General features: G+C 33.2%; 3 protein-coding genes and 1 long non-coding RNA gene across 4 annotated transcripts; 1 reads left to right on the forward strand and 3 right to left on the reverse strand.

Annotated features, from left to right (window-relative positions):
• Window positions 1–362: 362 nt before the first annotated feature.
• Window positions 363–10,771, reverse strand: LOC145334885 (uncharacterized). The gene is made up of 13 exons (XM_080180499.1): window positions 10,585–10,771; window positions 5,507–5,564; window positions 4,896–5,150; window positions 4,470–4,529; window positions 4,117–4,176; window positions 3,566–3,645; window positions 3,233–3,285; window positions 2,852–3,015; window positions 2,425–2,517; window positions 2,214–2,297; window positions 1,784–1,833; window positions 1,343–1,427; window positions 363–543 (listed from the first exon to the last, which is right to left on the reverse strand). The coding sequence occupies exons 1-13, from the start codon at window positions 10,629–10,631 to the stop codon at window positions 451–453; spliced, it is 1,182 nt and encodes a 393-aa protein (XP_080036625.1). The 5' UTR covers window positions 10,632–10,771; the 3' UTR covers window positions 363–450.
• Window positions 10,772–14,561: 3,790 nt separating this feature from the next.
• LOC145304263 (peptide methionine sulfoxide reductase-like) lies at window positions 14,562–18,914 on the forward strand. The gene is made up of 7 exons (XM_080146112.1): window positions 14,562–14,598; window positions 15,654–15,753; window positions 15,885–15,963; window positions 16,382–16,446; window positions 16,588–16,650; window positions 17,487–17,556; window positions 18,549–18,914. Exons 2-7 carry the CDS (start codon window positions 15,722–15,724, stop codon window positions 18,642–18,644), a joined length of 405 nt encoding a protein of 134 aa, XP_080002238.1. The 5' UTR covers window positions 14,562–14,598; window positions 15,654–15,721; the 3' UTR covers window positions 18,645–18,914.
• Window positions 18,915–19,444: 530 nt separating this feature from the next.
• Window positions 19,445–21,100, reverse strand: LOC145304486 (uncharacterized). Its single transcript, XR_013874092.1, has 3 exons — window positions 21,018–21,100; window positions 20,789–20,825; window positions 19,445–20,354 (listed from the first exon to the last, which is right to left on the reverse strand). It is a non-coding gene; the product is annotated as an uncharacterized LOC145304486 (long non-coding RNA).
• Window positions 21,101–21,821: 721 nt separating this feature from the next.
• LOC145335267 (uncharacterized) lies at window positions 21,822–26,431 on the reverse strand. The gene is made up of 6 exons (XM_080181006.1): window positions 26,314–26,431; window positions 26,021–26,159; window positions 25,172–25,704; window positions 22,771–23,053; window positions 22,430–22,613; window positions 21,822–21,940 (listed from the first exon to the last, which is right to left on the reverse strand). Exons 1-6 carry the CDS (start codon window positions 26,364–26,366, stop codon window positions 21,822–21,824), a joined length of 1,311 nt encoding a protein of 436 aa, XP_080037132.1. The 5' UTR covers window positions 26,367–26,431.
• Window positions 26,432–26,961: the final 530 nt, after the last annotated feature.

Below are 26,961 nucleotides of genomic sequence, written 5' to 3' on the forward strand. Positions count from 1 at the left end.
GAAGATTTTTTTCCTTTTTAGTCATGATTTATCAAAAATAAAAAATAACACCGGTATCAAGAATTGACAAAAATAAAAATTATTTTTCTGTGAATATATATACATCTAAATAAAATAAATAATAGTTTAAAAGCTGAAGATAAAATGTCAGTTTTTTTTATGTCTCTTCAGTCGACAAAAAAATAAAGATATTAGTCAACATAATTCTTCCAATTTAACAGGGTTTACTAAAATCTACATTGCTTTAAAAAATAATTTTTTATTTAGATGTATAATACTTTAGTTATAACCCCTATTAATTTTAACAAGAAACATGCATCTGTGTTTTAGCAAGGACGTCAAATTTGGAGTGGGGGGGGGGGTTAAAGTGGTGTTTCCCCGCCCAAAAATAAGTCTTGGAAATGTGAGTGGGGAAGGGTCTTGAATCCGTGATGGTTCATTTTAATTCATTTACATCATCTGTTCAAACTTGGCAAGTTTCATCTTTAGTATATCCCTCTCCGTGGCAAGCTTAGTGTTCTCAAATTTTACATCATCCAGTTCCTAAACAAATATAAAGTTACTTGGATTTTTTTATAATTATTTATGGCATCGTATTATAGATATATAAAAATATATATTAAAATTAAACATTAACACCAAGTTTGTTAGACCCGAAGAGCTTAAACCCCGAACTAGCAAAACTGGTATTTACTTTAAGATCTTTATTTCAATGTTTGTGGAAAATTGTCTGTAATACGATGCTACACATGTTATATTAGTAAGGCTTGGAAACATTTCTAATTCAGCGGATATTAATCGGTTCGAAGCCATACTGGAAATAGACGTTAAAAAAATAAGATACAATCACACTATATTATAAATCAGTGCATTTTTTTCTTCATTTAATCTATCTAATCTAAGTAAACAATAAGTATTTCATTTCTTAGGATAAAGCTTTGCTTTGGGAAATTTCAATGTCTTAAAATTTCTTCGCTCGTATTATGGGGTTTGCTAAAAACAACCTCTTAATTTAATTTTCCTCTAATAGGCCAAATTACATCTAAATGAAGGTCACTTAATATTACCTAACCCTAATAGTAAGTATTGCAGGCTTCTAACCTTCATAATAAATTGAATCTTACAGTAGTAACTATAATAAAGGGTATGCTCAGGGATCTTAAGGGATAAGACAATGGATGATAAATTGTCGTACTCCCTAAGTTCTGATAAACAAAATTAAGCCAAGTAAGTTTTTAAGCCAATGAATGAAAGAAAGTGTTTTAAGACCCTTGAAAGTTGAATGATTTACAGTCCACTGACCTCACCCTCCCTTAGGTGAACCTTAATTGCATAGTCATACCTGCTTAAGTACTCTGTTTTCCTTCTCGAGGTAAGCTGCTCGCAATGCGATTTGATTCTCCTTCAGTCTTCTTGCTTCGCGTGATCTAAATGTATCCATTTATTTATATATGGTTATTTAAGATTAGTTTATGGCTTTTGGATTTATTAAGATTTATATTAACTTGATGGTTTGAAGAAACTACCTAATTATCTCGCAATAGTTGAACAGATAAGGTTCTGCTTTTCAGGAAATGTACAGCATTGGGGCTAAATTCTATTATCTCAGACTGGCCTAGAAGACACTGTTTCCCAAGTCTAATTTATTCCTCTATTCAGGTAAGGCTAGAAAATCCTAACTCCAAGGTTAACCTAGGAAATTTTATAGAATTTCACGTATAGTCCTAAGCACTTTAATAATGTTTTAAAGTTGCTGAGACAAAAAATATAATATTTGTATTACCTTCTAGCAGCAACATTGTTCTTTATCCTGCTGTTCCAATACTTTTCATCCTATAATGTAATAATTATCAGGTAATATGTATTTATTTTCATATTTTGAATGAGCTTTCAGGATGAGGGATTAGACGCCTTCATGTTACCAACTCTTAAAAAGGATTACACCTTGCCCCTTCACCCCAAAGATCAATCACTAAGTTGATCAATCGTTTTCTTATTTTTAATCCTAAGTATAAGGCAAATAAACTTATTTCAATCTTAATTCTAGAATCTTTCTACTTTTCTATCGAACTTTATATCCATTCACCCTGGCTTTGGGCTGGCTAAGCATTTATCTATCTATCTAGCCACTAATAGAATGGATGATACTCTACCTAACTATAAATGTCCATCCTAATATCTATCTAACCATCTATCTATCTATCTATAGTTACCTTAGCGTCATCAGGAACATAGATCCTCTTTCTCTTCCTAATGATAGGCTGGGGGCGAAGCTCCTCCACGTCAAATGTTCTCGTCTGAAAAGAAATATTCATTTAAAAATCTTTATGTCTGTCTGTCTGTCTGAGTGTGAATGTGAATGTCTGTGTGTGTGTGTGTGTGTGCGTGTGCGTGTGTCAGTCTGTCTATGAAAAATATACTTACACTAGGATCAAACTGAGCTCCAGGAACAGTGGCCAGGGCCAGATCTTCAGGTGCGAACTCTAGCTCCAGCTCAAACTTACGCTTCTTTTCAGCCTGAAATATATTATTTCAAATTATTTTCTTATAATTTTTAAATTAATACTTCTATAATACATTCATTCTATCACGTTAGACTTTGACATGAATATGAGAAATTTAATGGCGGTTTCCCTCTTAGTATCAAGTCGAGCACAGATGCCCCCACCCCCCCCCCTTATAATTTTAGTTTAAAATTAATTGAAAAAAGGGGGGAGTGCAAAATTTCGTGTGTTTGTGTTTTTTTATGGGTCAAGTTAAATTAGGTTATATTGGGTTCATGTTTTACTTTTAGTGACATTCAATTGCTTTTATCTACATTTTCAGACTAGATTTTTCTAAAAATTCCTACCTTTTCTCTTTCAAGCCTGGCCCGCTTGGACTCGGCGTAGAGGAATTCATTGCTTGGCTTCTTGTTGGGGACAGGATCATCAATTTCCCCGTCACAATCATCCTCAGTGTCATCAAGAACAGCTGAGATTGGACGCTTAGGAGCAGCTGCCACTTGTCTTTCAACTAGATAAATTGATAAATAAAATGTATATAGTTATATATCAAGATAGATACCTAGTTAGTTAAAACATAGCTAGATGGCTAAAACAAAAATAGAAATTATTGTATAATGTAGCGCCAGAAAATGGGATAGGACACCTTAAGAAAATTATTTTACTTTAACTTTTATACCTATTGATGTGAAATTATGTGATTGCAGTTTAAAATAATAAATATTTACCTTTTGGAACGTTCATAATAACATTGGGCCTGGTAATAGCTGGCTTTACATCCCTAAATTATTAAATTCATTATTAGATTTTCATTTAACATATCATGTTAAAACTTGGATAGAACCATAGATACAGATGGCCTAGACAACATTCATAAGATTTTAAAATTGGTATAATTTACCATGTAGAGGGCCTGAAATATCTTCTAAAACTATGAGGGAGGATTAGATGCCCATAATAATACCAAAGGCACTTGGCACAAATATTTTTACTTTAATATTTCAACAACAAAACAACTCTATAACTATCTCTGTGCGCCATTGCGACAATCCGTCATGTACCTGTTTTCAAGGGTCTTGTTGATATTGGTATGTCCCTGGGGAGATGTTTCATAATCAAGCACGCTGGGACCAGAACAAACCTTAACATAAATTTATATGATTATTAAATCGTTTCATAGTGGTTTGGCTACAGCAAGGCTATTCAAATGTAAATAAAATTAGCTTAGAAAAAGAAGATTTAAGTGTGTGGTCTTAATTTTCTACGCAATTCGAATAATATAGAAATAGTAATCTAGAAGATTACCTCTTATAGGCATGTGGAGTATATCAATGGCCCATTTCTCATAAACTATTGTAAGCGGATTATATCTTATATTGAAAATAGTTTTTTTGTCCCTAGCCTCAGGGAAAGGGTGGTAATAATCATACTTATTTCATGTTTTGTATCACTGAGAAGAAAAACATAGGTTAAGAGGTGGAGGTTCTTGAAATCATTTTTCTTAATCTCCCTGTAAATAGCCGTAAACCGTAGACCAATAGTTTACAGTCATTTACGAAATCTTACTGGATACACATACAAATATTGTTATAAAGAAATGCCATGATTTTACCTCATTAATAGGTAGAGAGTCTCCAATGTCCAAGCTAAGTCCATTTTCAGCCAAAAATTCCTAAAAACAAAGTAATTTTGTTAAAATTAATCTTTTACAAGCCAAGCTACTTGATAATTCTTAATGGGCCAATTATACTATACGTATGTATGATTAGTCTTTGGTGACATGTTATTTGTGAGCTGGCTATTTAAAAAAAAAGATTTTCTGTATAAATGAGAACTAGTCTAAAGGAAGACTTTGATTTATAGAAGAAATATTATTTACTTTGTTGTTTTTTTCTCTGATCGATGGGTATCTGCTTTTTAATTCACTTTGACCGTTTGTCTGTCTGTCCATAACATAAATCTTACCTCCATATTCATAACCTGCAGATCGGAGCTGGTTGATCTTGCTCTTTCTTTTGGAGATCCCTAAAAAATAAATAGTTACATACTCGTTTTATAGTAATTAAAAAAATCCGTGATCATTATATAAAGCCTTTTAGGCTAGTGAATAAAAAAAAATCAATTTTAACAGGGATCTGAAGGTATAAGAAATGTACGATAAATTAATGTTTCACCCAATTATTATCAACAAAATTATCTTTTCTGTGTATAATGTACAACATTAAAATTATTGGTGGAAAATATTGGACACTGTTGGTTTGTACTATCTAGAATTGGTACAAATCACAGGTAGGGGGGGGGGGCATTTATTTGACTGTAAATTATACAGGTACACAAACTTTTCAACCAATAATTTTTAAAAATATACAAATATATTATTAAAGTATGTACCTGGATGTTGATGCCTGCAAAGCCAGGACTCATTCCCGACGACACTCCATATCCAGACGCGTCGCCGCTGTTTCTTTCGCCACTGCCGCTCGGACCCGCCGCTCCCTCGTCCGCGCTGCTGTCGAGATCGAGCCCCAGATCGAGGGAGATTTGTTTGTCCCATAGCTTGGGGCCCAGGTAGGCAGAGCTGGGGTCGTTCACTTTGATGATGGTCTTGCCATCTGTATCCTTGGACAGGTGCTGCTTCTCTGTACCCTAAATATATAAAAACTGTTTAAAGAGGATTCTTGTTACAATAAGGAATGATCTTCAAAGCGTAAAAACTCTATTATCAATATCAGAAAGTTCATACATACGTCCATCCTATTAAATAAATGAACATTACCAATGATAGGCAATATACATTTAAATTGACCAATTTTTAAGACCGTATGACGTCATTTTTTGGGCACGATCATGAAATTCCATGAAGGGCATCCGTTATTTTTAAATAAGTTGTTTGATTTGCTTTTTTAAATGATAAAACTCTCCAATAAATTTTATCGTTTGCTTTATCATTCAGCTTTGCTTTTATAGATGATGTCATCCTTGTTTTCCATGATTTAGTTTACCTTTTGGTTGGAGTTAAGAACGCTGACATTGAAGAGGTCAACCTTCTCCAAGATATCTCTGTACACATTAAAGTTATCATCTTTTGTATCACGAAGTTTTACTAAGAACGCCCATCACCGAGTCAGGAAAAAAAATCAATATCGCGACTATTTTACTATTTTATACTTATTAGATTTATATTATGAAAATTAATCTAATACATCCTATTATATAAGGTAGTAAGCTTTTTTGCCTGTAGCGAAGGATCTCGCTGAACGCTGAACCGATATATTTAGGTCCAGGAAAGGCATATAACTATTTTGGGTAATGGTAATTCCACTACCTGTTTTTCTTCTTCTTAAAACTAAAATTGAAAATGAAGGCTCGACTTCCTAAAATGTCCCCAGGTGCCTCTAGGAGCACAGCACTAAGTATATTATGTAATAAAGAATATTAGTAAAATCATTAGGTAGTATGAAATGAAATTAATTTAAAACAGATAATCAGATTTTGTTTATTTAGGTAATTATTGGCAAAAAAATTTTCTTTAGAACAAAAATATTATGTTTTACGTAATTAATATAACAATAACAATTGTTCAAAATCCAATTTTAAAATTTTCCAGTAAAAAATAATCAATTTGATAATATAGAACAAAAATAAGAAGTTTTATAATATTTCTCTTTCTTTGTAAATAATACAAAGTTGATTATGATATAAAGAAGAATAAGAAATATATAATTTTAAAAGCTTTCATATAAAAATTCTATTTTAGACTTTTTTTGTGTTACATTTTACAATACAGTATCTTGAAAGCCAGGGATCTAAAGGGATAAGACAATAGCCGATAATTTTATGTGTATCTCCAAAGCACAAAATTACCCCTTCTGTAGATTACAATAGGTAGTTGAAATGTTTCGACACTTAACTAAATGAACCAACCAATCAAATTTCTATATAAGCCCCCAAAGTTGTTAAGCCAACGAAAAGGAAAAAATATTTGCTTTCAAACCCTTTGAATTCACGACCTTTTGTTTGGAAGTCCTATCTGTAAATGACAATGGGTTTAGCCTTATAACGGGCCAAGGCATTATGTCACGTGTTAGATATAGCACGAACCCTACCGTCGTTGGTATGGCGCGATGAGGTCCAGACTCGAACCCGAAACCTCCCAGACAGTAATTACGCTATTGTCACGAGTGGTCGATGAAATTTTTTTTTAATTGAATATGTCATATAAAAGTTAAAAATAGAGTAGCTGCAATTAAATACAGAAATTTCCAACTTTTTTTATTAATAAATGATGTAAGGTTTAATTCGAAATAAAGATGAAAAAATGTGTCTCATTAAAAAGGAGGCCCACATAAGGGACAACAAAATAACACTAGAATGTCAAACTAGAAAAAAAAATGTTTAAAATGTCAAAGTCAAAGACATAAGGATAACCTTTCCCGAAAAGTTACATCAATAACCATTTTAAAAACTTTACTGTACATAATACTGTAAACTCCAAAGGACTATTTTAGGTTCCAGGACAAACGCAGGAGTCCCAAACGTTGGAGTGGACAAACGCAGGAGTGTTGAAATATTAATTTTATTAAGTATTTCTATACAGATTAGGTTAGGTTAAGATATGAATGAACAAAAAAGCTCCCCGCAGGGGTTAGGCATTTAAAAAACCTACAAGATGGTCTAAAAATGGTTAGGTTAGGTTAAGTGTCCACTCCGACGTTTGGGACTTCTGTGTTTGTCGTAGGACAATATTTTATTTTTAAAGTCCTTAAATTAACTATTATAAAGACTGGCCCAAAATAAAGGATAGGTTTTGCTTAATATACATCAGTAAAATATAGAGGTTTTTATTCCGTCTAATTATCTCTACTTTTTTCTACCATAATCTGAGATAATTGAATATTATAAAACCATCGTTTTTACAAAACAATTTCTGTAAGAGTTATCTTTTAATTCAAATTTTCAAATATCGCAGCGTAATTGGAAGCTAGAGGTAGATGGTTCGAATCTTAGCATAAATTAGCTACGTCAGATTCGAGATAGTAATGGGGAAATCCTTATCCTATGATAAGGTCAAAATTGTTTTCAAATTAAGATGTTAGAGTCATGTACAGCTAGCCTATCATAGGTTTATATAAAAATTACATTTTTAGTTATTTATTTTTTTGTAGTAATATTGTCGCACTTAGCCTCTCTTTAGTACAAATATATCCGCATTTCTTAACAGCAAATACACCACTATTTGCTCTGAGCATATATTTTTTTAAATAGTGGCGCTTTGTTGCATCCCATCTAAAAATATTATTTTGTAAAATTGGTTTAGGTTAGGTTAGTTTAAGTAAGACTTAAAAATAGCATACTTTGGCTATTACTTAAAGCATAGGTATATTATTTTGTTTTGTTTAAAAGATAAAAGCTAAGTGTTTTGTTGTTTTTATGTAAGAAAAACGTTTGTATTTCTAAGTATTAAATACTGTACATAATTCTACAATCCTAACAGAGAAATAGTATTAGGTAAAATGCTTCAAGAGTTTTATTTGTATCGTATTATAGACAGCTTTCCAGGGCCCTTCAGAGCAAAAATTATAGGCTTGATTTTTGCTATATATGATTTTTCAGTATGGCTCACGACCGATTATAATCAAGCGGATATTTATCAAAGCTTTACTGAAAATCTATTATGTTTTTTTTTTTAACTTTATAAATCTTTATATAAAAGGTCAGATAGATATTATTTAAACACTAGATATTTCTCCACTAAGAAAATACCTCCTTTATCCCTGAAAAGTTTAGCTTAAAGGCATGTTTCAGGGTTAAATGGATAATATAAGTTTTTAATAATTTACAACTCCCCCCCCCCCAAAAAAAAATATCTTTCACCAAAATATTCATGCATAGACATTGTATGTGTGGGAATTAATTTTCCATTCAATGGCCCTTCCCTTAATCCCTGACAGAGAATATATGTATAATAGTGTAGACTGTAGTAGATAAAGTCTCCGCCTCACGTTTCCAAATGGCACGTGAATCTCTAGGCATGTTACGTCAATGTACAGTATTAAATAAATTGTACAAGAAACAAGGATGATAACATCTATAAAAGCGAAGCACGGAAACAAAGGAAACTTGTATAGTATCAGAATTTTAAAAAATCAGAATATAAAAGTAAAAGAGTAGAAGAAAATTTGTAATTAAATTTGTTGAAAATCTGCTTGATACAGGATAATGTTTATGGACATACTTACATTTTTAGTACTTGATTATAGAGTTGCTTCGCTTATCATATTTTACTTTGTTTTCCCAGGAATCTATATACCAAAAATCAGATCAAACGGATAATTAGATCACATAAAATTTTTTTGTTGAAAAAGTAGAAAAATCAACATGTTTAAAATGGACGTACGGACATTCTGGTAATGATTATAGAGTTGATACGCTTTCTAAATCGTACCAAACTACTACAGGAATGACCATGCAAAGTTTGGAATCGATAGGACAATTCTAACATGCCTAAATTAACGAAAAAAAGCTATCTATCTCGGACGGACGGACGGACGTACGGACCGACCCTAATTATAGAAAAGCTTCGCTTTTAAAAAGCAAATTCACTATTGTTTTATATTTGTAACAGCGCTACTCTATAGCGCTTGGGTATGGCCGTACGTACGCCTGTCTCATCCTAAGGGATAAGAAGTTTGACGATGAATTGATATACATTATACTTCCCGATGATCATAAACAAAATTACTCTTAGGTATATTATCAATTAATTGGTTGAAAAGTTTGAACATAAATGGTTTAGAACCAACCAACGAATACTTAATAAAAAAAACACCCAAAATTCGAGGCAACGAATAGGAAAAAGTCGTTATAAAACTTTGGGTACCAGTGTAATTTACAGTCCAATGTCCCCTCAATCCCTATTTTTATTCTACTACAAGTAATTTTGACCTTGGCCTCTAGAGGCTACTCCCCTAGAGGTGAGGAGGGGATTCCCAATTGTCTTATATTTTGTTTGATAAAGTGAAGATAATTTTACCCATTACTACCTACATTTTAAATGTGAAGCTACTTTAAAATCTTTTGGTATATCTTTGACTTATTTAGTCTGTAATTTACACAATACCATTTTTCTAGACATCTAGTAATACTTTCATTAGGTTTTAATTTCTATCATTGTTACTAGCAGCTACGCCCCTAGAGGTCTCTAAGGACACTGGGAAAAGAAGGGGAAAATCGACCCTCCACATGATTTTTTTATATATGGGGGAGGGTGGGGATGTACTTTGGGGCGATTGATCTTAGAAGGGTGGTGGAAACCAGGGGTTAGCGATATCCTTCACTAAATACACACAGGCAGAATTAGTACTTTCTGTACTTAAAAACGTACATGAAAATCATATCAAATACAATATTCCACTCAGGTTAGTGAAGGACATAAAAGTGGCGTCCACAGGATTTTATCAACGGGTAGGTACACGAAGCACACCCGTAAATTTTTACACCCTCCTTCCATCCAAATCAAGTGGGGTGTAAGGAAGTGTGTACGAACCTAGTAATAGTGTCTAACTTTTTATCTTTGTGACGTAACAAAAATCAAAGGATGAGAGGGGAGGTGGGAAAGGAAACCCCTAAAAAAGATATGGATTTTTGTTACGTCACAAAGATAAAAAGTTAGACACTATAACTAGGTTCGTCAAAAGTAATAAAAAGCATAATTTCATTGGTAAATAAACGCGCAAATTTACATTACGCTAATTAAAATTTCACATAACAACCCCCCAAGAAAAGAACTGAACCCTCATCAAGCATTTAATTACTATTACTTTATTCACAAGTTTTTTAGTGGTAGTAGTAAAATCCTTTGCACGCACCTACCTACTGTAGTAGCTATATAATTTTATTTATTTCAAATTTATCTTTCTAACAAATATATTTCTATCTTTAATTTTATGGGTCATTGATTTATATTAAGTGAGGTTAGATTTAGCACTTGATTAGCGTATTGGGCTAATAATTTTAAGGATAATCATAATATATAAAATAAACAATAACTAATCCGGTTAATAAATAGATGATAACTTTCCTAATAGTCATGCCTTGGGTATGGCCGTTCCAAACCGCCTCTGCCATTCTACCTTTATGATTTGTTAAACCTTTGTCTTTATGTAACTTGTGAAAAATTCACAATTTTTTTGTATTGATAACTTATTTATTTATAAATGTAATATAACTGTTTATAAATATCTAACAGAGACAAATTCTCTAGATTTTTCTCTTTCTCTCTCTTTCACGAACCTGAATAAACTAAGCGCTTAAATAACACACAACATGGGGGTGTCAAAATTCCTAGTACTAATCCGTAAATAAGTTTACCAGTTACGGATTAAAAATATGTTTAAACACTTCAAGAAGTTGATATATTTGGATTTTTGGATGCTGTTAACACCGTCTACATTAAAAAAGGTAGTAATTATATCCTTGCAAGGACTGAATACCAGGGACGAACAAGCTTTTTATTTTGAATTAGGTAAAATGTGGGGTTTCAAAGATTTGAGAGGGGTAATGTTATGTATTGTTAAAAAATGTGGGGGGGTATATGATGGTTTTTAAAGTTTGAGGGGGATAAACACATCTTTATTCTCACCCTTGGATGTCTATGATCAATACCCCTCCCCCTTTTAATATTCTCTGGGTATTATGCATTTTTACCTACACCATTTTAGTTTGTTTTACTTTTACCTCCCTTTAAATATTTGTTTTATATGAATTTGAATATTACTCAAACCTTTTACCATAGACGTCCAAGGGGGGGGGGGGGTAATGGGCACCCCCAAACATTTAGGAGGGGGTTTTTACCCCTCCAAACAATTTTGGGGGGGTAAAATTTAAATTACCCCCCCCAAAAAAAATTTTACCCGGGGGTAAATTTTGGGGGGGGTAAACAAAATTTACCCCTGCCAACAGATTACCCCCCCCCCCAAGCAAATTTTATCCCCAGGGTAAAAATTTTGAGGGGGGTAAAAAAAATTTGCTGCGCGCTTCGCATGCCATTTTATCCCCCCAAAACCAAATTACCCCCCCCTAAAAAAATGTTTACCCCCCCAAAATAAAAAGCTTGGACGTCTATGCCTTTTACAGCTTAAATTTTTAATGTATTTTACATTTTTGCATTTTCATGAAGTGTACCTGTACACTAAATCTTCGTTTTTCAAAAGACTTAGATTTTTTTATTTTGGATGCAATTTTTAAATTTTTTAATGACTAAGCTGTTTTAAAATGCAATTATTTTTCTTCTCTTTAGTATTATATAAATGAAATTATTTTTTAAATTTTTTAAATATATTAAAATCACATTTTTTGATAAAATAAAGCATATGTCTAAAAAATATCTTTTTTTTTAAATTTGTTCTGTAATCAAAATATAATTATTCATTTTTAAAATATGATTAACTAAAAAAGATTTGTGAGTGTTCGAGTGATTTTCTTTCTTCTGTAAAACCACAATATAAGTAAAATATTAGTAGCTCTGACACCCGTATTGACATAACACACACACATAGAACGCACTTTCCGTCAGTGCTGTAACACACAAACTTTTGTAATTTTGATGCTTACGCAACTTGTATCTAGTAAGACGACATTATTATATCACAATCAGCTGTTTTAATATTTACAAAATTAAATTATACAAGTTCAAAACAAACATTTCTAATTTGTTGTGGTTTGTTCAATTTAATTGTGTCATTTCAAGAGGCAAGTGTGTTTGATTCTGTTTAATGAAAAAAACTTATAACAAATAATAATACATTTGCTTGAATCTAAATTTACAACTTATTTATATTCTAACCTATCTAATTCACAATAATATATATATATATGTTTTTATACATTTATTTGGATTTAACCAGTTATATTTATTGCATTTTGTTGACCTGTTTTAAATCATATGATTTCCAATTGTCTTTAGATTTTTTTCTCAAATTATTAATTTAATTTATAATTGTTATTTTCTATACTTTAATAATCTCATTGTCTATTTGTTTTAGAGGAATAAAGCTGACATTTTAGAGTTTCAGAAGTCGAAGGAAAAGATGGTTATTGAGAATAATATAAGTGGTACAGAGAGGGCAACCTTTGGTATGTCCTGATTCTGGTTTCCAGAGGTAATTTTATCTCATTCTCCCCCCCCCCCCAAAAAAAAAAAAGAAAAGTAATGTTAGGGGTATCGCTCTTTTTCATTAAACTTAAAAATGTATATTTCTTTTTAAAATAGGAAAGAATTTGCCTAAGACTATTGTTTTCACTATATGATCTATCAGACAGACATGCATCATATAACTTTTTGCTTGGATTATCCTTACATCATATATACCTATGTATTTAATCATCCTTGTTTTAGGCCCAATTTGGATGTGTGAGGGGTGTTCTTCGCACTAAAGTTGGGTTCTCTGGAGGTTCTACTCCTAGTCCTACATATAGAACTATAGGTATGTACACATAGAATAATATACAGAGGTATAGATAGGTACTGTACACTAGAGTTAGGTTCTCTGGAGGTTCTATTATAGGTAGGTACACATAGAATAATATATAGAGTCGTAGTTAGGTACTGTACATTAGAGTTAGGTTCTCTGGAGGTTCCACTCCTAGTCCTACTTATAGAACTATAGGTAGGTATACACAGAATAATATATAGAGGTGTAGTTAGGTACTGTACATAAGACTTATGTTCTCTGGAGGTTCTACTCCTAGTCCTACTTATAGAACTATAGGTAGGTATACACAGAATAATATATAGAGGTGTAGTTAGGTACTGTACATAAGACTTATGTTCTCTGGAGGTTCAACCCCTAGTCCTACTTATAGAACTATAGGTAGGTACACATAGAATAATATTTAGAGGCGTAGTTAGGTTCTGTACACTAGAATTATGTTCTCTGGAGGTTCTACTCCTAGTCCTACTTATAGAACTATAGGTAGGTATACACAGAATAATATATAGAAGTGTAGTTAGGTACTGTACATAAGACTTATGTTCTCTGGAGGTTCTACTCCTAGTCCTACTTATAGAACTATAGGTAGGTATACACAGAATAATATATAGAGGTGTAGTTAGGTACTGTACATAAGACTTATGTTCTCTGGAGGTTCAACCCCTAGTCCTACTTATAGAACTATAGGTAGGTACACATAGAATAATATATAGAGGCGTAGTTAGGTACTGTACATTAGAGTTAGGTTCTCTGGAGGTTCTACTCCTAGTCCTACTTATAGAACTATAGGTAGGTACACATAGAATAATATATAGAGGCGTAGTTAGGTACTGTACATTAGAGTTAGGTTCTCTGGAGGTTCTACTCCTAGTCCTACTTAAAGACTATAGGTAGGTATACACAGAATAATATATAGAGGTGTAGTTAGGTACTGTACATAAGACTTATGTTCTCTGGAGGTTCTACTCCTAGTCCTACTTATAGAACTATAGGTAGGTATACACAGAATAATATATAGAGGTGTAGTTAGGTACTGTACATAAGACTTATGTTCTCTGGAGGTTCTACTTCTAGTCCTACTTATAGAACTATACTTAGGTACACAAAGAATAATATATAGAGGTATAATTAGGTACTGTACACTAGAACTATGTTCTCTGAAGGTTTTACTCCTAGTCCTACATATAGAACTATAGGTAGGTACACATAGAATAATATATAGAGGCGTAGTTAGGTACTGTACATTAGAGTTAGGTTCTCTGGAGGTTCTACTCCTAGTCCTACTTATAGAACTATAGGTAGGTACACATAGAATAATATATAGAGGCGTAGTTAGGTACTGTACACTAGAATTATGTTCTCTGAAGGTTTTACTCCTAGTCCTACATATAGAACTATAGGTAGGTACACATAGAATAATATTTAGAGGTATATTTAGGTACTGTACACTAGAGTTATTTTCTTTGAATGTTCTACTCCTAGTACTACATATAGAACTATAGGTAGGTACACATAGAATAATATTTAGAGGTATATTTAGGTACTGTACACTAGAGTTATTTTCTTTGAATGTTCTACTCCTAGTCCTACATATAGAACTATAGGTAGGTACACATAGTGATAGAACAATTCATAGTGGTGCAGAATGTATATAGGTTAGAACTGCAAACTCTTATTCCTGTAGCAATTCTCAGCAACTCTATAATCGTTACCTGAAAGTCCAGAATGTCCATTATGAACGGTCCTACAAACGCAAGAGTCCCAAACGCAAGAGTCCCAAACGTCAGAGTGGACAAACGTCAGAGTGGGACAAACGTCGGAGTGGACAAACGTCAGAGTGGACATTGCTTAAGTAAAACATCAGAGTCTATGCTATTTTAATTATATGACAAAACTATGACTCTGGCTGCAGCACCCTAGCCTGCCTAGCCGCAGCGCTCGGCCCCCTAGCCTGCCTAGCCGCGGGCGCTCGGCCCCCTAGCCTATAACCTAACCTAACCTAATCATAAAGAAAATGACTCTGGCTGCAGCACTCAGCACCCTGGCCTACCTAGCCGCAGCGCTCGGCCCCCTAGCTTGCCTAGCCGCGGGCGCTCGGCCCCCTAGCCTATAACCTAACCTAACCTAATCATAAAGAAAATGACTCTGGCTGCAGCACTCAGCACCCTGGCCTACCTAGCCGCAGCGCTCGGCCCCCTAGCCTGCCTAGCCGCGGGCGCTCGGCCCCCTAGCCTATAACCTAACCTAACCTAATCATAAAGAAAATGACTCTGGCTGCAGCACTCAGCACCCTGATTATAATGATTATAAAATCGAGACTCATACGTTTTACTTATAAAATGTCCACCCTGACGTTTGTCACAAAAATCCTGCGTTTGTCCACTCTGACGTTTGTCCCACTCTGACGTTTGGGACTCTTGCGTTTGTCCACTCTGATGTTTTTCCACTCTGACGTTTGGGACTCTTACGTTTGTCGTGGAACCTTATGAACTTTAATTCAATTGTTATCTGTTTTATACCAAATTTAAATATGTATTATTTGTCTTATTAATGTTAAATATTCCCCTATGAATATCTCTTTATGTTCGTTTGTCAATCTTGCTTTTAGGAATGTTGTCATCCTTGTTTTAATAACTGGTATCACTATCTATCTTTACAGGAGATCATACCGAGACAGTGGATATAGAGTTTGACCCCAAAATTGTGAGCTACGCAGAACTTTTGAAAATGTTTTGGGAAAATCATGATCCTTCATCCAGGTAGACCTGTTTATGTTAACAGTACCTAATATATAACTTAACAACCTAACCTAAAGTACTAAACTAAATTTATGTTTTCCCTGATTTTATGTTTTTCTCTGCTTATTGATCCTATCAATCTTAATATACAGCTGTTCCCGTCAGTATATGTCAGCAATCTTCTATCATGGAGAGGAACAGAAAAAGTTGGCAGAACTAACTTTTAAACAGGTATAAGTTAATTATAGAGTTGCAATGCTCAATTTAACCTTCGTTTTGACTTATATAACTAGGCAGGTAGGGGACAGTGGAAAGTAAAAACGGCTAAAAGGCTGCTTAAAAGCAGTCTGACCGCTTTGGATCTTTTATACTCAAATATGCTCCATATTGATGGAAATGTTTTCAAAAGTTTCGGCCTTATATCTTTTATAGGAGCCGAGAGAATCAGTTGTGAAAAACAAAAGCTGCTTAAAAGCAGTCTGATCGCTATGGATGATTAAGCTCAACGATGGGAATGTTGAAAAAAATGTTGTATCTTGAATAGGAGCTAAGAAACCTCACTTCGTGACTGAGGGACAAACGGCCGTACGTACGGACATTTTGAATTATAGGGTAGCTTCGCTACTAATAAAGGATTTACTTTTTCTAGGAGTCAGAGAAAAGGAAAGTAAGCACAGTAGTTGAACCTGCAAAAGAATTCTATAATGCGGAGGAGTAAGTTTACTTTATTTTAAATAAGCTTTTCTTTTTTTTGAAATAAATATGAAAAAATTAGTAACTTTTGTAATTTCCCTTTACTTTACCTAGCTTTTATGTCATTTCAACACCCCTTTGATAACTATTCAAATTTTTTAGTTATCATCAGAAGTACATGCTTCAAAAACACCCAGAACTAATGGAATTTTTAGAGTTAAAAAGGTAAGGTATTATTTTTAAAAGCAAAGCTTTTCTGTAATTAGGTTCGGTCCGTCCGTCCGTCCGTAACGGATAGCTTTTTTCGTTAATTGAGGCATGTTAGAATTGTCTTATCGACTTCAAAATTTGCATTATGATTCCTGTAGTAGTTAGGTACGATTTAGAAAGCGTAGCAACTCTATAATCGTTAACATAATGTCCGTACTTTCATTTTAAACATGTTGATTTTTTAATTTTATTAACATTTTTTACGGGATATAATCATCCGATTGATCTGATTTTTGGAGAACTGATTCCTATTACAATAAGGTACAATATTATAAGCGAAGCAGCTCTATATTCAAGTCTTAAAAATGTCAGTATGTCCTTAAACAGAATTCGGTTTTTAAGAATTTTCGCAACTTCACATATAATTTTGTCAAAACATATGTATTTAAATTTTATATATTCAGTTCTGACACTTCACAAGAGTTAATGTTCGTCTATCATACCGTTTCAGAACTTCGCCTTTATGGTTGTTGTCTTTCTTGTTAGAAACTGTATTTTCTTTTAATTGCCAGTAGCTATTGAAACTACCTCCGTTCCTTGTAATTTTTTTATAGCTTTGGTTACCTAGTTCGTTTTTTTATTCTAGTGAAGTAGTGGGTGGTTATTTCAGTTTTATTTTTGCAGTATGGCTACTCTATAATTATATTGGTATGTAATTCTTCCTGTCTCTCAAAAAATACTATTTTATCCATGATAAAAAAGAGAGTATAAAAAAAATTTTAAAAAAGGCTTCTGTTTTTCAAATGTATAATGTTTTATTGCTATATGACTTGATAAATGTTATTATTTAGGGGCCCAGAATTGGTTGATAACTATGTTGCTACAAGACTGAATGGATATATCGCCGGATATGGTACTAAGGTAAAGAATATTTATATTGCACGGGCATGTAACACTTTGTCCCCTATTTGCGGCTTCGCCCCTAGCCTCTAGGGGCTTTTTCTCCAAGAGGTTTGATCTATAGATAGCGGCTACGCCCCAAACGATATTACCTATACATGTTAACAGATTTTGTCAGATTCTTTCTATGTTGCGTTGAAGTCTCTAAGAATATAATAAAAATAGATTATTTTGTGATTTCACATGAGAGGGTGGTGGTACCCTCCCCCAAAATAGTTATAAACCTTCCTGGGACCTATGAGAAGCTACCCTGTTAAGAAGAACGGTATCGGTTCAGCGATTAGCAAGATCCTACGGTATAAACAAACAGACAGACAGACATCGTTATACTTTGTATTATAGATTATTATATTAATGAGATTTGCCCTTAAAAGAATTGCAGTAAAAAGTTTAATCCAAAGGAAAAATTTCTCATCAATATGGTTCCAAATTTGAGTACTTCATCTTGTCAATTATGAAATAGATTTTTATTCTCACAAAAAAGTAACAAGATGGCTGCCTGTCAGTCAGTGTTTCTGTCTGTGTGTCCAAAGGAACTGATATGTTTCTCCTTTACAGTGTAGCATTTCATAGGTTCTGGAGTGTATCACCACCCTTCTAAGATAAATCACCCTTATATCACGACATCCCCACTCCTCCCACCTCAAGTCCCCCTAGAGGCCTCTAGGGGCGTAGAGAAGATTAAAGCAATGCAATAGATTGGTTCAAATTACCCCATTTCTCCTAAAGAAATCTATGTAATGCTCTAAGATCATGACTAACTAACCATTGAGCCAACCAAGTTATGGATACTTATTGCTTCAGGGAATCTTCACATAAAAATAATTTATCCGTCTTCTATCTTTTATAATTGCTTAGTAAATTAGTCAATCTTATTTACCAATAGTGTTACTGACGAAAGCAAGATTCGCTGCTTAAAATCTTTAAAATTTTCATATTAATTTTAATTATAGGAGGATTTTGAGACAGAAAAGAACACACTCAATCTTTCAGAAGACGCGGAACAATATATTCTAGACAATTTTAAATATACGCTAAAACAATATTAATAAAAGAAACGGAAAAAAATCTATTAATTTTTTAAATTTTCTAAAATAACACGACAATAAGCATTTCTATCATTAAATGAAATAATATAAATTTATATACAAAATTAAAGTTTATTTATTTTTATAAGCAAAACCATATTTCTGGTTAAAAGTTCTAATGATAAGATTTGGCATAAGCAATTATTGAAGCCAAATTTTTGATGATTTTATGTTCAATTAATCAGAAATTTATTTTTGTAAAAACATGAAATATAAATTTTAATTATCTAATTTCATTTTTATTTTTGACAAGCGTAGCTGCTCTATAATAACATTATATATTTGTCCACGGCATCACTAAAACGCGGTATTAAAAGATTTGGCTATTTCCCTTAAAATACTTTTCAAGCACTGGACACCCCCTTCCCCTTATTTTTAAAATAAATTAGTAAAAAGTAAGGTTGGATGGTTTTCCTTTGTTTATAACTTTAGGTATTGTTAGGTTATATTGAGAACTTGGAAGCTCCACTGACTTAGGGCACCACAGATAGGCCCCCAAGGGGTTTTGTACAGGAAAAAATTTCCCCCTCTTTTTATTTATCCTTAAATAAAGTAACAGGATCGCATTGTGGCAGTCTGTATATGTCCGTCTAAGAGTATCAAGGAAGCTCGCTAACCGCTAAACTAATATGGTTCTCCTTCACAGTGAAGTTTCTTATAGGTCCTGGGAAGGTCCACCCTCCCAAGAGAATTTAAGTTCATTATTTGAACTTAAAGTGAAGTCTAGTTTTTTAAAAAGGGACAAACCTGTCATAGTCATGAAAGCTTTCGTTGGTAGTTTACCTTATATTGCATCTGGACAATAAACAAACTTTTTAGGGAAGGTTAAGTTAGGTAAAGTCAAGATTTCTAGAACCTTACAGGAAAGGGCCTCGCAGGATTATTATAAATTATCTGTTTTATAAAGTTGAAAATGTTGATGATGCCTATATAGTCCCTTTTGGGACCTAACCCAGCTTATGGTCTAAACTCTAGGTATCTTATACAACCTTAACCCGCGACCGTGACTCAACATGTAGCGCATCCGCTCGTCGTCGGGAAGGTGATAGGTTCGAATCTCGGTCCGACACCGCGCCATAACTAAAGACGTTGAAAATGGTTCCCACTGCTACTATGTCAGACGCGCGACGTAAATAGTTAGAGTGGGGGGAATGCCTTGGCCCAAATCAGGCGCAACTCGTTACCATGCACAGTTGGGACTTCTCAGACAAAGGTCGTGCATCTCGGAGAGTTGGTTGTCTGATGGGCGATTGGACGCTTTACACCGCATTCATAAGCGGAGTATGTTTCAAGGTGCGTGGAGAGAGGTCTAGTTACCTAGTACCCGAAGCGACACCAAGCCCCCTAGAGTCTTTAACATCTTATATAACCTTACTTAAAGGTAAACACTAAAATATGAAGAACTACCCCTGTCTTATTTTAAAAATAAGGATTAGGTTGAATCAGTGCTCGACTAGGTACTTTAAGGGAAACCGCAGAGTGAGAAGAGATTGACAGACCAATCATCCGAATCTTCCCACTAATGTTTACAAACAAAAAATTTTCTTTTTTGAATTGCCCTTTAATTAATACTGTTTTTATATACATTTTGATCAATATAAATTGGGTTTGGTTTGTCTTCAGTTCTTACAAGCTTCCCTTCTGAGTAGAATCCTATCACACTCTCTCCACCTTGATTATGGTTATGTATTTGGGTATCTATTATATGATTTGGTAGTGTAAAATTGTGAATACAATTTTTGAGATATTTACTTTTGTTTGGGAATAATGGGATGAGGCAATAAACGAAAAATATTTCTTTTACCTGATAAACAAAACTTTTTATAATTTTAACCTGCCAAAGTCAAAAAAGTCTTATATTTTAACAGTATGTGTATATCGAAGAATCTTATTGACCGAATTGAGCAATAAAGTAATCCTTTACAGAAAAGCTTCTCTTATGTCCAATGATGGTTTTAAAACCATTTTGGGGAACGGTACCTCCACCCTACCAAGAGAAATTTATTCCTTTTTATTTTTAAAGCTAAAATGTAAAGAGAAGGTTCTACACCTCCGTTCTCTCGTGCCTCTAGGAGCGTATTAATTATATAAAACATAAACCAAACCTGGATATATAAAAACTCCTGCTCCATCTTTTTGTCCCTAAATATAAAATGATTTTGTTAAAGATGCCATAATCAGGTGAAGGCTAGTTTAAAACTATTAAGCTCTGTTTTGAAACGATTATTTAAGTTTAGGGAAAGTTTATAAATATTTCAGTGTATGGTAAATCCACCCTACCAAGAGAAATCTCCTATGAAAAATAATTAACCCTCCTAAGAAAAAAATGTTTACCTTAGACCATCCTCCGAGGTAAATTGTCCTGAATTTCTTGGAGTAGGAAACAGATATTCCAGAGCCATCAAGCTTTCCATCTTATCATAAACACTCTTATTTTTCAGATCCTTAAAGAATTTCTACATTTGGGGTCAGTTCGTCCATTGCTAATGGATAGATCTATTCGTCAATTGGACATGAAAGGTCCTTTTTATTTTAAACTTTCCCTGGTTATTCCTCCTAAAGTAAGGAACTAAGGGGGGGGGGGGAGGGAGTTCTGACACATTTGCGTAAACCTGGTATATAGGCTTTATCTTTGGACTGAAAGGATAGGTTATATGATGAATTTTTCCAAGTTTTAAGATTTTTTAGATAGGCATCCAGGTTCCGGAGCTCCAGGCCTCTCTAGGTGGTCTCTAAACAGGTAAATAATGAAGAAAATTTTTTTTCTCAAGAGTTAGAGGTCAACTTATAAAACAAATATGCATCTTTTTGAATGTTATTCACATATTTGAAGAAAAAACATGCCTATTTTGTTTTGTAAGCTGACCTTTAACTCTTAAAAATATTTTTTTTTCATTTTTACCTGTACAGAGACCACCTGGAGGCCTGGAGCTCCGGAACCAGGAGGCATATCCAAAAAATCTTAAGACTTAGAAAAATTCATCATATAAGAATGATTTTATCTTTAATAAACTATCCTCTCAGTCCAAAGATAAAGCCTATATACCAGGTTTACGCAAATGTGTCAGAACTTCCTCTCCCCCCCCCCCCCTCTTAGATATCATAGCAAACATAACATTATTGTCAGAAAGTGCAAATTTACTTTCTCCAAGTTGCTTCTGGCATATAGAGTGTTCCTTTGAATTGTCCAATAAAAGTATTGTATGCATGCTGTCTCAGATGTCCAAATCCATGCTGCTTGTCATACCTCCATTTACCTGTAACAACCTGGCTTAAATTATCAATGGCAAAGATTTCTTATACCTCAACCTACAGTTTTAGTTATTATCTCTAGCAATACAGCTTTGGTAGCCTGTACTAGTTGTTCTAGAGATATATAGCATACAGACACAGTATTTAGTACCTTATCATTTACCCTGTATGTGTAAGACTGGTGTTCATAACCTGTTGAGGTCAGGTCCATCACCAAGGATAAATCAAGTCTAAATACCAGTGTATTAGGTTAGTAATACCAACCCCTTGATTACACGACCTTTGCCTGAAGTCCTATTGTGCATGGTAATTTATGGGTTAAGACATTCACCTTACGTTTATTATTGATGTCATGCATCTGACATAACATAGGTATTTTTAATGTCTTTACTTTGATGCAGATTGATCTTGAATTAAACTTGATACTTCCAAGAAAGCAAGCTGACATGGCTTTGGGTATGACAGTAGTAAAGTTAATAAAAAGTCATTTTGACCTGAATAGCAAATGCCAGTGATACAATCCTCAGACTCCTTATACTCTCCAAACCCATGTCTCTCCTCCCAACCATCAACAAGCTTCAACTGTCCAAAGTATGTTTCATAATTATCAAATCGTTTTAGTTTCATGTTCTGAGCACATTCTGTAATTTGACTGGTGTCCCAGTTAACACAATCTACCTGTGATTATCCAACTATAGCTTTTTTATTGAGAAATAACTGTTTCTGTTGTGGTTAATTTTAATCATACACTTGCTTGTAGTTGTAACATAATAATTAGTCGTGTCATTGTTATTGCTTTCTATTTAAATAACATTTGCTAAAGTAGGATAATGACCTTGAATTTATCCAGGTAAGTTCTGTATCCAAATCCAGATGGATTAGAGTCAGTAAATGATGAAAAGATTACATCTCCTGACTTTGTAAGCTGTATCCCTTGTACCATTTTCCCACCTTGGAACTTTCCATGTTGATATCCCACATCAGGGATGTAAGTGAGGCCAAAACCATTAAGATCATTGCCCACAAGATCACCGATGACAATAGCATCATCTTGCAGATTTTTAAATCCATAACCATTCAAACATTCAGTTGATATCAAATCCAAATCCCAAAAGCCACTATAATATTGTCATAGATATTCAATACAACTCTTGTTTAACTTAAAAATATTAATTATGTTAACAAAACAAAGGATATAAAAAAAAACTCTTTTAGGGATACATCATTGTTAGATTTTAAAACTAATTTAGTTGAAGTTCTATTTGTAAATAAACCATAATAAAAAAGCACAATATGTTTTAGTCTACTTGTTTGATTGAGCTTAGTATAATTTCACTTATGTCAGCATCTCCCAAGACAAGTGCTATTTGAATTATTTTATTTTAAAGACCTGACAAAGCAAAATACTTCCTAATAAGAAATTTTTAGTGTGAAAATAATTTGCTAACTAACCTTTGTATTGTATGTTGAACTTTATCCCTAGTCTTGAGTCATTGTAATTAACATTTAATTAATTTACTTTTAAGGTATATCAGACAGTCCTGATTGATGTTCCATCTGCATAGGTCATATTGCCACATCCATATCTTTTATTGTGATCCCAGTATCCAATATATCGGCTTCCATTTTCATATCGTAGTTCTCCAAAACCTGTTCTTGTACTGTTCACCCATTCACCAGTGTAAACAGCATTTGCATACACATCTCCTTGACCCAACCCTGTCAATAAGTTTGTGAAATGTGTATAGATAAAGTAAAAAGGCAGAGGACCGTAGTGTGTCAGTAGCCCATTGTGAAGTTATCTTAGCTGCTTTTGCAGAATGCTGACTACTGTCAACTCCATATGTAGCCCCTCAAAATAAGACAGCTGCATTTAAAATAGTTTTTCAGTCTTCAGTTGAACATCTGTGGCTTACTAATGCAATGTGACTGCCTAGCAGTAGTTTAGTTCAGATATTATTTTAATTTTGCAGAATTTATCAAAAAAAGGATGACAACATTTAAAAAACATCTATAAAAACGAACATTTACTCTTGTAGAGTGTCGGAATTGAATATAAAAAATATAAATATACAAGGATGACAACATCCATAAATAGCGAAGCACAAAAAATCGTGGAAGGGAATACGTACAAGCAGATTTAAAGTGTATTTCTTAAAATCAAGAATAGATTTATTGGAGAAAATAAACACGTAACCTTGTTTTATTTTGTATGATGACGACCGTTAAAGTAAATTATATACTAGATGCGCAGAACAATGGGAAAGAATATTTTGATACTGATACAAAAACCTGCTAAAATGCAGTCTGACCGCCATAGTTTCTTTTCTTAAAACGCCAGGAAATTAAACATTATTATTTATAATTTTAATTTCTATAACTCGAAAAATTTTGAAAATCGGATCAAAGATATGGTAAAGAATGTAAAAAATATAAAAATAGCCAAAAACCTGCAAAAAAGGCAGTCTGACCGTCGTTGTTGTTTTCTTCAAACGACAAGAAATTTAATTTTGATATCTATTACAGAAAAAAATTTGAAACTCGGACCATAATCACCAAAGATATGGGGAAAATGTGAAAAATATAAAAATAGCCTAAAACCTGCTAAAAAGCAGTCCGACCGCCATTGATGTTTTTATAGTTAATTGTGCTCCTTAATAATGGGAATGTTGTCAAAAAGTTTCAGCATTCTATCTTTTATAGGAGCTGAGTAGATCCCATTTCTCCCATAGCCTTACGGACGGACGGACAGACAAAGTGAATTATAGAGTAGCTTCGCTACTAATAAATTTTTACAAAATCATACGTAAATTTGTTACAAAACTTTTTAAATACAGAATTCTGTTTAGGGCATACTGACATTTTAGGCCTTGATTATAGACATGCTTGACTTATAATATTGTACCTTATTGTAATAGGAATCAGTACTCCAAAAATCAGATCAATCGGATGATTATATAACATAAACAATTGCGGTTAAAAAAGTTAAAAATCAACATGTTTAAAATGGATGTATGGACATTCTGGTAATGATTATAGAGTTGCTACGCTTTCTAAATCGTACCTAACAACTACAGGATTCATCCAGCAAAGTTTGAAATCAATAGGAAAATTCTAACATGTCTAAATTAACGAAAAAAGCTATCCGTTATGGACGGACAGACCAACCCTAATTATAGAAAAGCTACACTTTTAAAAATAGTATTGAAGACATTTTATCATTTTTATCAATTAACACAACTTTTCCTGGTCCAAACTCATAAGTTCCATTTCCTTCCACAACTCCATTAACAAACTGTCCCACATACCTACTTCCATCAGGCTCCCTAGCTTCACCATGGCCATGGTACATATTGTTGGCAAATTCACCAGTATACACGTGACCATTAGGCTTCTTTAATGTTCCAAATCCATGAAACGCATTATTTTCAAATTGTCCAGTGTATCCATTTCCAGAATTATATACATCTGTGTAGGTACCATTCCCATTCATTTTATCATCTTTCCATTGGCCTTTGTAAGTTGTATAGTCACTAAAGGTAGCCTCACCATATCCATTTCTTTTGCCATTTTCAAAATTCCCAGTATAGTAAAGTCCACCAAAATCCCCGCTTTGTTGAAAGCCAAACCCATGCTTTTCTCCTTCCTTCCATTCACCATAGTAAGCACTTCCGTCTGGGTAAGTGGCATTGCCCTGGCCATGGGGCTCACAGTTCTTTGTATATCCCAGGTACGAGGCGCCACTATTAACATTCTCTAAATAAGTGACCTAAACATCACAAAATTTATTAAATACCAAATATATTTTACCTTTTTATCAAAAATCTAATGTTTTATAAAAATTTAAAGAAAATGGCTTAAAGATTTAAAAACATAGATAAGAAGAGAAGAGAGGGAAATTGAAATAAAACAATGACAGTTAAATTAGTTTCTCTACACCTAAACAGGTTGAATGAAACATATTTATTTTGGTGGAAAGATTGATTTTTGTCCGTCTGATTTTCATGTTTAAAAAACGACATTTTTATACTATTCAAGAATTAAAATTATAGAAAAATATTAGATTATGAACAAAAAAGGTTAACCTGTCTTCTATGTCTGTTCAATAACTTATTTTCTTGTGAATTAGCACTTTTCCAGTTTAATCTTTCATTTGAATGCTTGGTTGATACATGTAAAATGTTTTGAAGCTTCTCAGTGATATCTTTTACATCTGTTGGTAAACTAAACAGTTTGAAATGTTTTAGAAAAAAAGGTAGTAATAAAATGAATTGGATAACAGTAAAACTGAAAAATCCTTTTCTTATCTTGGGAATCCAGTTTATTATATCATTTGTTTCCTATAATTAGTTTTATATCTTTTTAATCTTATGTATACCTTGATATAACTACAAACTGAAAAATAGTTAATGCACACTCTATTTTCCACATATTGTAGAATAATTTTTCATAAGGAAATTTCTTTCAAACAACTCTAACAAGAAAACACTAAAACTAAAATTGAATATTCTGCTGGTTTTCTTTAAATTACGAAGATTCCATGATAGGCATACAAAACGGCTAAATAAAGCATTAGTAAAACTGTTACAATATTACAAGAAATTGCATACTGGAAAGTAGTGTATGACTTTATGAACTGCAATGTATAACTTACCAATCCCAAATCTTATAATTGGCATCAATGGAATCAATAAATAATAATCATATCAATTTGAATCAAAACATAAATTTTTGTTATTTTACATAAACAACTTATAGCAGAAGAAAATATGCAAAGGAGCACAACCAGTTTGACAATAAGTTCCTAACGCCAAACTGCTTATCTATTATTACAGCACAGTCAAAGGCTAATTAAGCTGTGACTTAAGAAAATCACATTAACCTTTGAAACAACTCATTTTCTTCTTGCTTAGATTTTTAAGGGTTGCTCATTCTTTCATCTTTATTTATTGTATTTCGGAAAGTTGTATATAACCACCATGGAAATCGTTGAAAGACCGACCATTTCAGTCGTTTGGAGATTTCT

This window comes from Acartia tonsa, chromosome 13 (assembly GCF_053477335.1).
Source record: "Acartia tonsa isolate MP-2025a chromosome 13, ASM5347733v1, whole genome shotgun sequence".
Lineage (NCBI taxonomy): Eukaryota > Metazoa > Arthropoda > Copepoda > Calanoida > Acartiidae > Acartia > Acartia tonsa.

What these genes read in the sequence shown, in the direction of transcription:
- LOC145334885 (XM_080180499.1), bottom strand. Translation starts at nt 10,631, where the DNA reads ATGGCAGAGGCGGTTTGGAACGGCCATACCCAAGGCATGACTATTAG. An exon ending in GAGCTCAGTTTGATCCTAGT is followed by an intron (nt 2,298 to 2,424) that starts GTAAGTATATTT and finishes ATTTCTTTTCAG; the next exon opens with ACGAGAACATTTGACGTGGA. An exon ending in AACAATGTTGCTGCTAGAAG is followed by an intron (nt 1,428 to 1,783) that starts GTAATACAAATA and finishes GGATACATTTAG; the next exon opens with ATCACGCGAAGCAAGAAGAC.
- LOC145304263 (XM_080146112.1), top strand. Translation starts at nt 15,722, where the DNA reads ATGTTTTGGGAAAATCATGATCCTTCATCCAG. An exon ending in GAATTCTATAATGCGGAGGA is followed by an intron (nt 16,447 to 16,587) that starts GTAAGTTTACTT and finishes CAAATTTTTTAG; the next exon opens with TTATCATCAGAAGTACATGC. An exon ending in TCGCCGGATATGGTACTAAG is followed by an intron (nt 17,557 to 18,548) that starts GTAAAGAATATT and finishes TTTTAATTATAG; the next exon opens with GAGGATTTTGAGACAGAAAA.
- LOC145335267 (XM_080181006.1), bottom strand. Translation starts at nt 26,366, where the DNA reads ATGTGGAAAATAGAGTGTGCATTAACTATTTTTCAGTTTGTAGTTATA. An exon ending in TTTGGACCAGGAAAAGTTGT is followed by an intron (nt 23,054 to 25,171) that starts GTTAATTGATAA and finishes ACAATATTATAG; the next exon opens with TGGCTTTTGGGATTTGGATT. An exon ending in CTTACCTGGATAAATTCAAG is followed by an intron (nt 22,614 to 22,770) that starts GTCATTATCCTA and finishes GGATAATCACAG; the next exon opens with GTAGATTGTGTTAACTGGGA.